Source organism: Myotis lucifugus, unplaced genomic scaffold (genome assembly GCF_000147115.1).
Source record: "Myotis lucifugus unplaced genomic scaffold, Myoluc2.0 scaffold_378, whole genome shotgun sequence".
Lineage (NCBI taxonomy): Eukaryota > Metazoa > Chordata > Mammalia > Chiroptera > Vespertilionidae > Myotis > Myotis lucifugus.
Window position 1 is genome coordinate 467,704 of NW_005871426.1, and position 17,950 is coordinate 485,653.

The window sequence follows — 17,950 nt, forward strand, 5'->3', positions numbered from 1 at the left end:
TCCTCAGCAGCACTAAGGATGTCCGACTACAGCTTAGGCCTGCTCCCCGCTGGCAAGTGGACATCCCCGAGGGCTCCCGGGCTGCCCCCAAGGGGTCTCAGACTGTCAGAGGGCACAGGTTGAGGTGAGGGACCGCCCCCCCCCCCCCAACAAAGTGCACAAATTTTTGGTGTACCGGGGCATCTAGTATAATTATAATTCTGATTATAACATGCAATTGTTTTGCAGAGAGGCACTGCTTTTTCATGGTTCCAGGCCTTCTTTCTCTGCAGGGTAGTGGAAAATTTGTCTGCAAGCTGTGTGGACAGCTGCTCCATGAAAAGCCTTGGAATAGCTTTTCCAGAGGAAATGGGCACACACAGGGAGGAGGTGGGGCAGTGACTGCTGCCCTTGGTCCTCAAGGCCAGGCACTCCCGCCTAGCTGTAGGCAACAGTCCACCTGTTAACACATTCACCTGGCATGTAACTGTTACTAGGTAACATGAAAACTAATTTAACACATCTTACCTTTTCAAGTAAAATACTTACTTGGACTAACAAGTGGCCTGAATTGGGCAAACAGGTACCACATTTATTGGCATTCTCATTTATTTGCTCTATCAAATTCATCAGTATTTCCACAGCACCTTTGCTGATCATTTCATTACGAAATCCTGGATTTCCAGAAATGAATTTGATAGTCCCCATACAGTATAAAAGAGCTTCAGTGTTAGTTTGCAGGTCTTCACTTCTCAGGACCTCCAATAATGATTCTGTCAAAAAGATGGATTATTACAAATGTATGATTATAACAGCTGGAGAGAGACATAGTAAAGTGTTTGTTTGTGAACTTCAAAGACAATTTGTAGAATGTTAGTCAGAACCTACAGTCGAATGTTTGTTATGGATTATTGATAGGTATAAAGAGGAAAGTCTACCTTTAGCTAAATCTTCATAATAGTAAAAACAGAAGGAAGGGGAATACACACACACACACACACACACACACACACACACACACACATATATATGGCTAAGCGACTGTCTAACCAACCGACCATCCGACTGACCAGTAGGTATGATGCGCACCGACCACCAGGGGGCAGATGCTCAATGAAGGAGCTGCAGAGCAACAACAACTTTGCAGAGTGCCCTCTTGCACTCCGGGACCCCTTGGGGAATGTCATAGAGCTGGTTTTGGCCAGATCCCTGCAGGCCAGGCTGAGGGACCCCATCTGCCGAAGGGACCCCACTCACTCTGCAGATGCCCTTCAAGCCATGGCGCTGCCCCAGGTGCGCCGGCCAGGGAGGGACCGCAGGAGGTTGGCTCCAGGGCATGTCTGGCAATCTCGCCCAGTCCCGCCCCACCCACCACCTTTTAATTAATTTCCTTTCAGTGTGCATAAATCCGTGCACTGGGCCACTAGTATATAAATAAGACAGTGTTCTTTGAATGCCATTCCTTGCCTCTTACTAACACTTACTAACTAGCCTTGTTTTTGGTTGCAAACATTTTGAGCTATTAACTTATTATTAAAGCAATTTAAGAGTTACATTTCAACAAACCATTTAAAATATACCAGTTGTTGTATGAATGGGAAATCAATCAAGATAGGATCTTTTAAAAAAAATCTCAATCACCATAGAAAGGAATGCTTCAAATATAACATCCACCCTTTCCCAAGACAACTTAAGAACATCCATCCAAAAACATACAATACTAGGTTTTAGGAGTGATCTAAGTAAGCCTGATAAGGCTAATCATGCCTATCTCACGTTTTATTAATATTAATGTGATCATTTGTCAGAATCTTTCTTTGTTTTTAGTCTACAATTCTCAATGAGCTGATTCACTGACATTTCTTCCAGTACTGGGCTTGTCCCTGTATGCTGGGATAAAAAATAGATGAAGACCATTTATCCTCTGTTGCAAAAAGAGGACTCAAAGTATTTTCCATGCTGCCTTCTTTTAGATCAGCAATACAATTTCATAAAAGACTTCTATTTAGGTAGCTATTAAAGCATCTTAATTATTTAAGGGCACGTCAAGAATTAGACCGTATTAACTAGATAGAGTAAAATTCTCTATCTACATATTTGAAACACATTTGAGACACTTTGATGTCAAATTTCTATAATAGTTACAGATGTCTTCCAAGTTTTAGTCATTCCTACTACATCAAAAGGCTGAAATGTTAATTATGTCAATACTATATGAAATGTGGTGGTTTTTTAAAATAGTAAATCCAAGACCAGGAAATGAATTTTTAAATAGTGAACATTTTGCAAAGTCACATAATGGTACACACGCATTAAAAAAATAGTAGGCAATCCTTCTAAGCTCCAAAGGATATATTAAATGGAATGTGGAAAACATAGGAAAGAACAGAGTAAAAATAGGTATCACATAACTTCTGATAATACTAGAGAATAAAATACTCTAGCTATCGCTAATTGTAACTTTGCTCTCAAGTGCAACACTTGGTCAATGGTAGCACTGAGTGGTACTCACCCAGAATGCTGTCACTTTGAATCAGAGAATCATTCTTCTCACTCCTGCTAATTTTAAATATAAGTTTGCAGACATTGAGAAGATTCTTTCTACTCACTTTAAGCTGCAGAGAAAGAGAACACATTTCTATTATGGATGGAAATAAAGACGTCATAGGTTTTTTAACACAAATCTAATTTTAAAGGTTGAGCAAGAGTTGTTTGTTTGTGTGTGTTTTTTAATCCTCACCCTAGGATTTTTCCATTGATTTTAGCGAGAGTGGAAGAGAGAGGGAAAGACAGAGAGAGATATCGACGTGTGAGAGACACATCGATTGGTTGCCTCCTGCAAGTGCCCTGACCAGGGCCCCAGGCCGGGGAGGAGCCTGCAACCAAGGTACAAGGTATGTGCCCTTGACCAGAATCAAACCCTGGACCCTTTGGTCTGCAGGCTGATGCTCTATCCACTGAGTCAAACCGGCTGGGGCTCAGCAAAAGTATTTTGAAAACAAAGTAAAGTTCTAAAGAAATCAACTTTTAAAAGTTCTGGCCACATATTTGCCAACCATCTAATATGAACAATATTTAGAGTAATCGCATTTTAATAATAAGCATTTATTTTTACTTCATAAGGTCTCATGCTTATATGTGAGATTACTAGTTACTCTTTAAAGAATATATGAGGGTAAAAGGGGGCATGATGTTGATAAATTTAACTAAGTTGACTAATTGCTTTAAAACACAAAAGTAAAGGAAGATGGACACAGATTTCAGATTAAACTACCTTAGAAAGCACAGTGGAGGTGAAAGAAAAGAAGGGGAAGTATGATTCTCTTTATCATTTGTGTAAAATAAAATTAAAAAGTCATTCTCTCATTAGATAATATATGTATTTATTTTTAAGAGCTATTTCTGGAATGCTTTGGGATAATGACACATAAAGTTCAAAGTTTAAAATTACCTTCCAAATCACACAAAAGTATTCAAGTAACATAGGGGCAATAAGGAAGCATACATTTTTTAAAAACACAGTATAGGAGGACTAACTAAATTTGCCGTGTGTTTATCTAAAATAGTAGAAATTAAAAAGAAAAATCCTAAATGTCCAATATTAAAAAAAATCCCAATATTAGGGGAAAATTTAATAAATTGTGGAACATCAATACTAGTCATATTAAGCAGCCATAAAAAGTATAACTGTGAACACTATGTTTAAAAAGAAAGACATCTATACGCTATTATAAGATGGAAATATGATGTACCCCCATTGCAAGACTGTAAAATATGTTTGTAGGAATGGGGTCATCTGAACAAATAAATGTATCTGTGTGAAAAGGATGGCATATGGGTCATTATTTTATTCTTAAAAAATATATTTTGAATTATCTTTAATTATCATTTATTAAAGAGTTTTCAGTTAGTTTTTAAAAAGATAATGGAATCTGTCATACATAGTTTTAGATTTGTTCTGTGTCTGGCCCATAAATATTATTGAGCTCCTAGTGTGTGCCTGGCCCTGCGGTGTTTGCTATAGGAGACACTGTGATGAATCGGTCAGCCCCCTCTGGAGGGGCGGAGGGAGGGAGCGTTACCCTTCTTCCCGCTCCCTGCTCTGGGCCCTTTACCTGCGATCACAGAGCCACGCTGCAGATCAGATGCTGTCATTCCCATTTTGCAACTGAGGAGTCTGCTTGCTCCTCAGACAGGTCATGTCACCTCAGGTTGGCATCGCCTGGTCGTGTATTAGAAAGGCAGAATCCCAGCCCACCCAGCAGGACTGCATCAGAATCTGCATTTTAACAAGCTCCCCAGGGGGTCATGTGCACATTCCAGTCTGAGAAGCCCTGTTGAGTAAGCCTCAGAAACTATCGACAGATCTTGTAACAGAAATCTAGCTGGGCCAGTGTTGGTTGAGCATTGGTCTGTGCACCCAGAGGTTGCCTGTAAGATTTCCTGGTCAGGGCACATGCCCAGGTTGAGGCTTGATCCCCGGGGTGGGGGGCGGAGGGGCATGGTGTGTGTGTGGTGTGTGCAGGAGGCAGCCGACTGATGTTTCTCTCTCTCTCCTTCTCCCTTCCCCTCTCTCTAAAATGAATAAAAACATTAAAATATTTGTAAAAAGAAAATATAATGTCCTTAATATTTGGGAATACATTTTAATCTGTCAACAATGTTCTACTATATTGTGAGATTCTGAGGTCAAAATCATGATGTATTATTCTTTTTATGGTGGTAGGTAGCATGTGTTGTATATGTAATAAAGCTTCTTGAATACAACTAACCTCACCCTACCAGCCAAGTCATATAATTTTAGTGAAAAGTGGCAAAGTGAAACAAACAAACAAAAAACAGTGTCAGAGTTTTCATTAGAGAAAACAACAAATAACTCACAAGTTCCAAGTCTGCCATAAGGTCAATTTATAGTCAAAGCATATTCCTACACCTTCTCTTTTGATAACTGCAAAATTATGACTTTGAGACATGAAAAGATAATAAAACATTAAATTACATGCAAGGAATATACACTACCTTACACGCAACAGCACTCCCCGCCCCAGTGCTGCCCATTTCCTGAACTCCAGCTTATTTCTTCCCACAGTGCCCACCAGCCCCCTCTGGCACTTGGTGTGTTTACCGTCTGTCTCTCCTGCTACAGTGCCAGCCCCGAGGCCAGGGGCTATGTTATTCACTCATATTTCCAGTGTCAAGAGTCCCTGGCACGGACTTGGTTCCTTTAATGGGGTATTTTTCTTATGTTAAAAATAGTAGTCGTTTCTATTTAAAGAGAAGCCTAAAAATCACTCATAATACTACCCCTGTATATAATCACTGTTGACATACTGGTATTTCTTTTCCGTTTTTCCCCTTTTATAGGGTGCTAGGTTTTTCCTCCTGCTGAATATAATTACATTCACACTGTATAATGTTTATGCTCTTAATATAGACTGATATATTTTTGTAAGATTTTTCAACACAAAGACGAAAATTAAAATGGTCTGACAAACCCCCACTTCACCAAAGAATGCAAGAAATCAGAACAACTAACATTATGCTCACTGAATTTTTTTTAACTATAAGTAATTCAAAATGCCTCAATTGTTGCATTAAACTGATAGATAAAATAAAAGTAGGCGGAAAGAAGTTATTAGAACCTTCTTAGTCCTATATATCGTTAGTTTTAGGCCGACTCTTTTCAACAGCTTTTTACGTGGTCTTTTTAAAATTTACGTAGAACCCCATCACCAAGGCCTAAGCAAAACAACGTCTTGCCTGGGACATGACAGGAGAGTCCGGAGGCAGAGGGGACGTTGGGCCCGATGGCCTTGAAGGTCCTTCCTGACCTCGTGGGCTCAGAGCTCATCAGAGGGGCCAGCCTACCCGTCTCTGCGCTCCGGAGTGTAGCCCAGCGAGCCCTGCCCGATTCTGCGAGGCAGCCGGTCACAGAGAGGGCGCCATCTAACACACGTTTCATTCTGAGCATGCTCACTGCCGGGCAGGTCACTGAGCTTTTTGCTCTAAAATAGTTAACTTGTGCCACATGTGTACAATGAATTTGAATGGCACCTTGAATAACCAAAATAACACTTTCTCTGCAATGCATTAACAAATTCATGGCATTTTCCGTCTCTCTCTTGCTCTCTGACTTACTAATTTTGTTGGCGTGGCCTGGACAAATGTCTAGGATCTAGGTGGGAAACCAAAAGCCATCCCTGGGCAGCGGGCAGCTACACCGGCAGGGCCCTCCCGCCTCACACCGGGGCTCTCCTGGGCCAGACAGTGACCCAAATCCAGGGCCCGAAAGGGAGCTGGACAAGCACGCTGACCTCCTTTCACCTCCACTAACAGCTTTGACTTCGGAAGTCCTCCCTGTGGTTTATGCTCCTTTTGTTTCACTAAAGCGATGGATCAATTATCACCAATGAAAGGGGATTCAAATGCTACTGACATCACTACTTCAGAGAAGGGCTGCTTTCTGAGTCATATATCATATCACAGTTTTTACAGGGAGGGTGAACAGTTTGGGATGACAGCTTAAACAAAACTGTAGCTGCTCCAAAAAACTACACTGGACATACAGTCAGAATATTTCGCTGCATGAAAGACATCACACGAAGAAACGGTGGACACGCTTCCTCACTGTCAGTAAGTATGCCAGCGCTTACTCTCGCTGTGTGCTTTAAGATTTTAAATGGTATAAGTTATGGGCTGTTACCCCAATAGCTTTTACTTTTATGAAACAGGGTAGACAAAGCTTCGTTTGTTTTAGCGGCTCTCTCAGAACATTCTATAACACTTGTGCCTTATCTTTTGGTTCCGACTGTTTATGGCTATGACAACAAGGTGGTCTCCTCATACAATGATATCACTTTGTTTGAGACAGAATTTTTACGCTTTTATGTGGTGTCTGGCCCTTTCTTCCAACACCTCTCAGGAGCCATCTGTGACCACCTTCCCACGACCGCATGCAGCTGTTTCTCTGCTTCACGCTGGCTCACACAGCAGCTGGCCCTTGTGCCCGGGCCCAAGTCATCTTAAGTTATTGATTAAATGCCCTGGCAAGCGGAGCGCCCAGCAGAAACTGCAGGGCAGAAACCACCGCCTGCATGTCGATACTGAGCTCCAGTCAGGTTATCAGAGCAACTGTCTTGAATGTGTTTGCCTATTGTCCCATTTCCTAACCCAGCCACAGTCCACATGTTAGAGTTCATTGGAACATTTTCTGGGTCCTCAGCCTTAGTTCCTTAGTACATTCTAGTCAAATTCTGGGATATCGGTTTATCACCTGAACTTCTTTCAACATTCTAAATGAACACACCGCATTGCTAACCAATTTGGTGGTATTTACCAGCAGAGCATTCAACAACACTTTCATGTGCTACCGTCTATGAGACCAGAGGGGAGAAGAACTTACTGCCAGAATAAGTTTTGCCAGTTTAAGGCTGAGCGGGTCTGAGCCAACATCAACTAGTTTATACAGGGTCTTCAGGAGATGACTCCTCCTCCTGAATTTCTTTCCGAGCATGTTTTCTTCCTCTAAAGTGCGATGGAGTTGTGTGCAAGCCGCACAAAGCAGTTCAGTGTCTTCCGCTGTCAGGGCAAAGAGAGGCAGGCAGCACTGACTAATTAGGGTCAAGTTTTCAAGTGTGTCCAGCACAGACAGTCTAAGTGAAAACCCCGTAATTATCTCCCCGGACACCTTCAAATGCCTCAACGAGGCCTTTCCTCCCTCTTAGCACTTTCATCTACCTGACTTCTTTTCATCTCATTGCTGCATCTCTTACCATGTCAACTTGTTTACTAACCAGTCAGTGAGCTTGCCGAGCACACACAGTCTTTAGGAGAGCATGTTAACGAGTGGAATGGTACCCACTTTGGTTGGTCTCCTTCGTTCTAAAGGCCTCCCCCTCAGCCAGGGCTCTGTGTGGGCTCATGGAAGCAGACCATTTACATCCCCATCGCTAACCCTTTGGGGCGCAGTCTACTGGCCTAGAATGTTCTTCTCCTTGTTCCTACTGATTCTGGCTCTTCAAGGCTCTGTTGACGTTCTGGCTCATCCAGAAAAGGTGCGCTAATCCACATACAACAAATGCTATCTTGTACTATTATTTCCACAGCTCTGTATATGATGTTGTGTGATATGTCCAGTGCCCTCCAACAGACGTCATGCTAAGTGAGTAGGAATCCTGTCTCACACGTTTGTATCAATCGTGCATGGTGCAGTGAGAATACTGTACCGACAGCCTGTGACATAGTCTAATACATACTCATTTTCTAATATATCTGTTTTTAAAAACAATGATCGATATTTTTTTGTGTGAGAATAATGCTCACTAGTGAGAACAGAGGCTCAAATGAAACAAAATCTCAAAATGTCCCCACACCCACCATGATTTGCAGGTGGTTATTAGAAAAGGGGAGAATATGAAAAGAGACTTTTGTTAGGAAGCAGGGAGACTAGAACACTTCATTTTGTAATTAGCAGTCTGAGGAAAGCCATTTCTTAAAGTGGCAGCCACACTAACAGGCATGTAAGGGAGAAAAGCAGACACGGAATGTGAGGAGAAATACAGGAATCCAAGGTCCACAGTATTCCGTTGAAAAATATTATCTCTGATAGATTCCATCACGAAATTTAAAACTAGGAAACCAATCTTAAATAAATACCATAATGTGCTCTTAAAAGCCCACATAGAGGAAGTGTGCGCCTGCAGAAGGAAATGACTCAGGCCATTTTTAGCTCTTTTCAACAATAACATCTAAGAAAAAATTTAAAACCTCAATAGCGAAGTAACCTTCAATGCCTCTCAGTTATGCATTTCAATAAATGAATTGATGGGAAATGACTTAGACTAACTTTAAATGCAGGGAAAGACCTGAGCTCTATTGTGAAAAACACTTTTGTCTCGTTGTTTTCTTCTTCTGTAACTGGCAGTCTCTTCAAACCCGAGGCCAGTGGGTTCAGACTTCAAGGCATTCTCCTAATGCCCCCCTCCACCACGCCTTCAGCCTGGTGGGTTCTACTCAAGGGCATCTGTTTCAGCTTAAAATTAAAAAATAAGGCTCAAGGGCCAAGTTTTAAAACGATTGATCAAATGAACACTGGATACCAGTTGGCTTGTTATCCATGCCACAGAGCCTCAAAACACAACTTGAATCTAAGAGCTATCAAGATTTTCAAGGGGCTAAAGCTAGGGAGTGTAAGTTTGATGAATGATATAAAACAACATCGTCTCAAAGTACCCCTCCCCCATAAGATACTTATTAATTACAAGAGGGGCAATAGTGATTTTACAGTAGAAAAACTAAGTCGTGCAGACTTACTTCCTGAAAGGCTTACGTAGTATCTGGGGGATCTGGGGGTAGAGCATACGGGATTTCTTTGTACTATGCTTGCAACTTCTCTATAAGCCTAAAATTATGTCAAAATAAAAAGTAAAAAAAGAAAAAGAATCTCAAAGGATCAAGTAACCCAGCCCTGCCCCTTTTGCTGTTAAAGTCGGCAGACACCAACTTCCTCAAGTGGTCGGAGTTCACCTCACCAGCAATGGACCAAGTCAGCATCACATGCCTCCTAATAGGATGCACTGAGGACATAGCACCACCCATCCCATAGACCTGCCCCAGATGCCTAACCTGGATCTAATTGTGAGAAACTACCGGACAAACCCAATTTGTGGGGCGGTCCATAAACAATTAGACTGGACTCCTCAAACAAGCCAAGATCATGAAGGAGACGTGACAAATAATTGGAACTTGTGATCGCAATTTTCTTTTTCTATAAAGAAAATTATTAGGATAACTGGCAAAAATCTGAATGAGGTTCGTGTAGTGCTGCATGGTGATTTCCAGGTATATCACAGAAGGCCCTTGTTTCTAAAAGTATATACCAGAGTACTTAGGGATACGGGACATCATGTCAGCAACTTGTTCTCAAAGGGTTTAAAAAAGGAAAAGCAATGTGTATGTGTGTGTGTGTAGTGGGGGGCAGGAGGGGGCGTGTCAGAGAAAAAAGAGCAAGAGGGAGGAAGAGAGAGAGAGAATGATGAAGCAAATGTGGTAAAATGTTAATATCTGGGGAATCTGGGGGAAGAGCATACAGGATTTCTTTGTACTGTGCTTGCAACTTTTCTATAAGCCTAAAATTATGTCAAAAAAAAAGTAAAAAAAAAAAAAAAGAAAAGAAAAAGAATCTCAAAGGATCAAGTAACCCAGCCTGCCCCTTTTGCTGTTAAAGTTGTCTGTGGAAGACACATCCTACTTAAGCGTCTAATCCTTCTGAGAAGGGAGGTTCGTCCACATTTCAAATCCCAAGGCCCTGCTAGCTCCTGCAGGGGCCCACGGGGCAGAGCCCTCAGAACCTCCTGGGATCCTTCAGGCTGAAGTCTTCCTCCAAGAGAGGCCCCTGCACTGCCAGCCCCTCTCCCGCTGGGTGCCTCCCCGTAGGCTTACTTGTTAAACTCCTACCCGACTAAGTGCTCCCTCACTAGCTTAGGCCCGCATCTCCTCAAGTAAGGGCTGAAGTTAACTGGGCTTACCCACAAGAGGGTGAAGATGAGGAACTCTAGAGGGACCACATCAGAACATTCTTATTCTCAGGGATTTGAGCGGCAGTGGACTGGGTGAGGACCTGGTCTCACTCACCCCTCACCTGGCAGGTGAGGAGCACCTGCACCGAGGTCAGGTGAGTCCCCCGATGTGCAGGCCTCCCACACCCACCTGAGCACGGCCAAGAACCTACAGGGAGCCGAGCTCATGTGGCCTGTTAGGGAGTGAGTCTGCACGGCTTCCCTGTTCGGCATGGCTGCTGGGGAGGACTCACTTCCCCACTTCCCCTGGGCCTCTTCCTGTGGCTGCCATGCTGTTTTGCTCATCTCAGGGGCACTCATCCCACAATTGCTAGTGAAGGCCTACTGTGTGCTGTTGTGCCAGGCACTGAGCTCAGCCTCAGGCCATGGCTGCAGCTCCACGGGAACCTGTTTCAACCTCAGAAATGGACTCCCCGAGCAGCGGAGAGAGGAAGAAGGTGGGGGCCATTCCCCTGACTGGCAAGCTCCCCACAGGTCACATCTGCAGAGGCCTGTTGATCGTGGGCCTTCACTGCCGGCCACTCCAGAGTGCACACCCCACAACACTTCCTGCTCTGAGAGGCACCCTGACAGGTGTGCTCTAACTAGAGAGAGAAGGACATATGCATCTGGATCTCAGACACTGACAGTCCAGCTGGAGGGGGCACTACATCTGGTTTGGATCAGGAAATCTGTGCCCTCCCTGGATCTAGAAAACCAGGGGCACAGCTGCCCAGGACGCCAGTCTATGAGACTTAGTCAAGTTTCAGAGACCTGCTATCTGTTTCAATCTTTCACTTTCTTGCTTAACTGCCACCCTAAAGAGCTCAAACCAGCATCCCTGTGGGCAGAGGAGGTGAAAATAAATATATATTCCAAGGGGGATTTTACAAGTAGACTCTCTTGCTGCACTTAAAATACAATTTTCCTAATTAAAAATTAGGTTTACATATAGTCCTGGGTAAACAGGTAGATGACTTCATTTGTTTTTTAATGAGTTCATGGAAATGATAGTCAAAGCATACTAAAAACATCAGGGCAACGGGGACATATATATAGCCACAGATATTTCTGATTTAAAACAAAAAAAATACTTTTTTATTACCTTTCTCTAATTTGTGCAAAATTGGCACTATCCTGGTATTCCAAAAGACATCGTCTACTTCCATTTCTGTATCCTTTTCTTGCAGGTCAGCTTTTGAACCTGCAAAAGAAACCCAGAGCAGGGGAAAGAGTTATAACTGGAGCATCGTCAAAAGCCTTTGCTATTTGTCACTAAGAATAGTAAACTCTAGAATTAAATTACATTTTGCCCCCAAAGCTCGACTAACACTATTTAGAACTACATGTCTTCTAATCAAATCACCCCAAATGAAACTCCAATAAGATCAGGTAAAATTCCGATTGGGATACTTCATAAAATCTTAAGCTTTGTAAATGTTGAAATTATTGTCAGTAAGGCAAACAGTTTTGAGTTATTTTTACTTAAACTTATCCCTCTCTAAAGCAGAATAGAAAACTATAGCTAAGTAAAGAATAAAGATCTTGAAAACATTTAATGGAAAGTTTTACAACAGGGAGGCTTGCAGGGATTTTCTGTCCTATCCTATAAAATAAAGAGCTAATATGCTAATTAGAACAAACAGCAGAATGACCGTTCGGATGACCTTCCAGACGAAGCCGGGGCTGCGAGGGCTGCAAGGGCCGAGCCCCTTGTACGAATTTCGTGCATCGGGCCTCTAGTATAAAATAAAATGTCCACAGCATTGGGGGCCAAGTTAATTTGGTGGGGGTGGGGGTGGGGGTGGGAAAAATGTGGGCTTTGGGTGCTGCCAAATCTCAGTTGAAATTCAACTTCATTATTGATGCATCGGGTGACCAGGGGCCAGTTTCTCATTCTTTCTAAGCCTCACCAGCAAAGCAGAGATCAGATCATTTGCCTTCAGGGTTTTGTGTGAGTTACAAGACATGATGCAGGCAAAGCTCTGAGCCCAGTGCCCAGCATAACACTCAATAAATAGCAATTTCTTCCCTTGATTAAAAAACAAACAGGTCATCATGTCTGAGGTGTATCAGGCTGTATGACACAGCACATCACGATGGATGCTGCCTGGAGAGGCAGCCTGCAGAGAAGTGAAGCGACCATTCACCATGTATGTCGGGTGCAGCAGGCCCACCTTTAATTTCTGTAACAATGCGATGAGGAGGTTCCCAAATTGTCCCCATTTTCCACATGAAGAAAGTGGGGTTCAGACATCTTAAGTTACCTGCCCAGTGTCAAATAGGTCCATAGTCTTTGCACTTGACCTCTATGCTATTCTGCCCTGCAGCAAATCAGCAAACTAAAAGGTAACTTTGAGGGGAAATGCAAATCATATTAGAAACTGTAAATCATGATTACATTTCACAAGGAATTATCTCAAGATCTGAGACACTGACAGTCCAGCTGGAGGGGGCACCACATCTGGTTTGGATCAGGAAATCTGTGCCCTCCCCAATACCAATTAAGTGACCACATAGTGTGTGCCTGGACCCTAAAAAATGTCACAGGATGAGGAGAAAGAGAGAAAGAGAGAGAGAGAGAGCGAGAGAGAGAGAGAGAGAGAGAGAGAGAGAGAGAGAGAGAGAGAATGAGAATGAGAATTGAAAGGTGTGTGGGCTGGTCCAGCCAGCGTGGCTCAGTGGTTGAGCATCAACCTATGGAGCAGGAACCAGGAGGTTTGATTCCCAGTCAGGGCACATGCCCAGGTTGTGGGCTCCATCCTCAGTGAGGGGTGTGCAGGAGGCAGCAGATCAACGATTCTCTCGCATCACTGATGTTTCTATCTCTCCCTCCCTCTCCCTTCCTCTCTGAAATCAATTTAAAAATATATTTAAAAAGAAAGGTGTGTGGCCTGTATACATTTAGGTTGTTTCAACTAAAAAATGGACAAGCTGACCGGGGAGGCCCTTTAGGAGCACAGGTCCTGGAGGTACTGTCTGGGTGTGAGTCCTAGCTCTGCCACCTACGAGCAGGTTCACGTTGGGCAAGTCGCTTTGCTTTTCCTCTGTAAAATGGGATGACAATGGTCATCTCAAGCGCTGGGATTATGGCTTATTAATGTCTCTTATGTGCTCTGTTGTATTTTTCAAAACTCCTCACATGCTTGTATTACTCTTGAACAGAATATATGTGATGCCTATTAAGTGAGGTGATGACGCCGAGAGGCAGGAAAGCTGTACCCGTTACCTATGCGCCCAGCTCACAGGCCTTGGCCCAGTGCACTCCCTGCTGCAAACAGCCACTCCCAGTTGCAGGGAGACTAAGCTCACCTTTTATTAAACCTTCTTAATACCAGGAGGGGCTGACACTCGCTGGGCAGGGAGAGCACGTGAGCAGCAAAAGTAGACAAAAGGGGTTGTCCACAAGCTGTAACTAAGCAGTGTAGGGGCTGTCACTAGTTTTAACTGCAAGGTTTCACATCATCTGCAAGCGAGAATTCACACAAAACACATAGTTGAAATGGGAAAAATCAGCTCATATCAGTAGAGGCTTACAATCCCTTATCCAAAGCCTTTGGGACCAGATGTGATTTGGGATGCAGAAAACTTTGCATTTTAGTAAGGCAATATGGAGCACACACTGCATTTTACATGCCACCCCCAGTAGAGTCCTCTGGGGCAGCCCCCTGGTAGCAAAATATGTGACTATTCACACTGGTGGAACCAAGACTACATTGGCCTGGGGTCAGTACAGCTCAGGCATTGTCACTAAAGGGGTTTGCAAAATATTTCAGCTTTCAGAGCTTTAGGTATTTCAGAACTGCAGATAAAAGATTACAGGCCACCGTCATCATCTTTGGGATCATGACTCTCATGAGTCTGCCATAACTCTGATAAATTACAAATATGGATTCTAAAAGTAAACCTGAATATTCAAGCAGTATAAAAAACATAGCTGTTCATATTCCCAGGGACATGACATCTTCAGAGTCCAAAGTATATGAATACAATCAACATATATCAAGCCAAAAGCCAAAAGATAATGTGAGACAAATAATTGCATTGACCAACATTTATGATGCCCTTAAATTTACTAGACACACAAATTTCAAGTCCAGTGAGCTCACATCAGCATGTTTACCGCCTATGCAATATGCTCTATAATGGAATGGCTCTATGAGAACCAGGACTGTCCACCCCCTTTTCTCAGGACAAACAGAACTGGTAACGTTCATCCCGGGAAGAGTCGGATTACAGGGCTAAGCCAGAAATCACAGAACAGTTTGTTTGACCTTCAGAAAGGAAAGGTCCTCACAGGCCTGTCTGAATGTTTCTGGGATGTGTTTGCTCTCAGAACGGAAGTTAGCTGGGCACTGTCCTGTAAGGGTTTGCTTCCCACTCCCTCCTAGGGACCCCTGCCTGAGCAGTGGTCTCCAGCTCCAGGCTCTCCACATCTCCGCCCTCGCCCACCTCCTCCGGCTCTGCTCCCCACACAAATCCCATGCTACATACTAACTAGGAACTGAAGCATGGGCTCATGATGATTACTTTTTAAGAGCCACACAAAAAAATAAAGTTTGTCTCAGTCGTGAGCAACAAGCTAATATTTCAGAAAGCACTTTTACCTAGGTTTGCTAAAGAGAAAAATTATGATTCAACAGGAAATTGGGTAAGTCAAGCAGAAATTTCAGCATGTTTTTGAAGATTTTGCTGTCTCAGTGGTTATAGTTCTAAACCACAACGTTGAGCTCTGGGCACAAAAACTCGACACAGTGTTTATTGGCTGATGTTTTTAGCATGTAAATATAAAAGCCTCAGCAACAATGCTGATATGGAAATGAGCCTATCTAAGATTTCCCTGAGTACTACAGAAATTCTCATCGGCCACAAAAGTCATTTTATTGATAAGGAATTAGTTTTGAAGATAATAAAAACATTTTTGAACCTAATCATAGTTTGGTTTCATAAAATTTCATGTATATAATAAAAGTACAAAGAATATAACAAACACCTGCATACCCCAGACTCCTTTGGTCAAATATGAGCCATATTTTCATCCTCCTCCTCCTTTTAAAGAACCAAAATGTTACAGATATAGTTGATGCCCTCTGTATGTCTCCCCGCACCTGCTCTCCCCACTCTCTCTCCCCCTGAGGGTTACCACCATTCTAAACCAGGTGCTTATTTTTATCATGCTGGAGCATGTTTACAACATGGATCTATATCCATAAACAACATATATCATTATTTTTGCAACTCAATTTTTCATGTAATGTTATGCTTATACTCATTTCATTCAATATTTTAAATGTAGTCTAGTTCATTTTTCTAATTGCGATGTTCCATTGCATGATACATTTTGTATCATTTCTATTCTGTGACTAATATTGTCACATATTTTTCTCAACTGGTTTAAACACCCGAAGAGCTGTCTTCATATAGTTGATATAGTTTCGTTTACGTGAGTAACGATTTTGAACCAAAGTTTTGAACTCAATAACTATGTTGATGTCATGGTTTGAAACTTTCCAAACGCTTTTACAAAATAATTTCATTAAGAGTGTAACCTATAGATAATAGTATTTGAGCTGGAAGAATGGTAAGAATGGTAAGACTGTTGTGAAAATAACAAAAAGTTATAAAAATCAATGTTGCTGTGTGGCCAAGCTGAGCAAAGTTCCTGGAGTTTTCAAGCAGTGAGCCAACACCGGATGTCTTCAGTGCAGACATTTCTTTCTGCAGCAGGTGAAGGAATGTTGGGGACCTCTAAGCACACAAGCACCTCACCTGCTCTGGCTCCCAGCCTGCTCAGGTCCGAGCTGTTGGGGCATGAGGAGGCCCGCGGGCGCCTCTTCCCCTGGTCCCTAGGAGGAAGAGGAACACACACAGCACTCAGCGCAAAACCAGAGCATTTCTCTTCGGTAGGTGTCAGGAGTCGGCCATGTAGTTTCTGAGGAAGCCACAGGGTAACCCAGATCCCAGTTTAATCAACCTCTAATTTCCAACCAAGATTCACCTTTTGAAAACAAGCCATATTTACTTAACAATATGAAATATAGTTACTAGAAATAACAACAAAAACAAACCCAAAGTTGACTTTGCAAATAAAAAAGGATTTACCACAAGAGGTCACTGTGAGAATAAGAAAGAACTCTTCTATGCTTGAATTACAAAAGCCTAGCATTTATGAGCTGGGAGCAATCTCTCTCTCTCTCTCTCTCTCTCTCTCTCTGTCTCCCTCCAGACCCCCCCCCCCCAAAAGTTCCCAAATTCATCAGATGTTCCCAAGGTCACAGAGCAAGGTCAGATCTAGAGCCCAAGTCTTATAATTTCTAATTCACTGCTCTTTCCCATCACAGTGTCCTGTTTCCTTTTTAAAAATTAAATGAATATTCTCTGGAAATGTTTTATTTTTAAACATAATTTAAATGTTAAAAAAACTGAAGCTAAATTTAGGCAGTCCTAGATAACAAAATATTTTATATTACAAATAATCCTGCTAGCCAATAGCAGGATTATACTAGTATACCTGTTTCTTTTTAAATTAAGGTTACATTTAATATAGAGATGGTCTATGAAGGATATAATTTCTCTTTAGGTAGAGCTGAAACTTAAAAGTACTTACTTTGAAATATCTGTATAAAATTCCCAGACAAAAAAAAAAGCACTAAACACTGAGAGAATAGTGAAAGTTTTGAAACAACATTTTATTCATCAAATATAAAATTTGCTCTGAAAGCCATAAGGAGTGTACATACATGGGGCCAGGGTTACCCACGAACAGCCATCTGTATGCCCGTTGCTCCTGCTTCCTGTGACGTGAGATGCCCATGAATGTCCAGTGCTGGTCTTGCTTGACCTTTCCTACTGGCCCAAGGCTTAGCTTCTCCAAATATATTTTTTTCCATAAATAGGTCCTTTTTCTCTAACACTTGATCTTATCATATGAGAGAAAAGATCAAGCTAACCTTCTACAAAATGTCTAATTAGTTCAGTGATGGCGAACCTTTTGAGCTCGGCGTGTCAGCATTTTGAAAACCCTAACTTAACTCTGGTGCCATGTCACATATAGAAATTTTTTGATATTTGCAACCATAGTAAAACAAAGATTTATATTTTTGATATTTATTTTATATATTTAAATGCCATTTAACAAAGAAAAATCAACCAAAAAAAAATGAGTTCGCGTGTCACCTCTGACACGCGTGTCATAGGTTCGCCATCACTGAATTAGTTAATACTCTGAAAAAATTACTTCATTTTTATTCAGGTAAAAACATAGGTCTGGTAGCAAGGTGTTCCTAGCCAATCAAATGAAAAATGGGGATGAGATTCTTATTGTCCACACTCTCAGAGTTGAAATAATGAAGCAGATCTCAAGGAGATAGAAAAAAAAGAAAGCAAACCTCCAAAAGAGAAAATACCACAAGCTT

At 42.2% G+C, this 17,950-nt stretch overlaps 1 protein-coding gene across 1 annotated transcript in view; it reads right to left on the reverse strand.

Annotated features, from left to right (window-relative positions):
• The window catches only part of ARMC2 (armadillo repeat containing 2), an 85,541-nt gene that overhangs the window by 39,918 nt on the left and 27,673 nt on the right, over positions 1–17,950 (reverse strand). Inside the window, 5 exon segments of the mRNA XM_023765137.1 lie at positions 529–752; positions 2,492–2,594; positions 7,382–7,557; positions 11,641–11,739; positions 16,305–16,381. Coding sequence (XP_023620905.1) covers positions 529–752; positions 2,492–2,594; positions 7,382–7,557; positions 11,641–11,739; positions 16,305–16,381 — 679 coding nt within the window.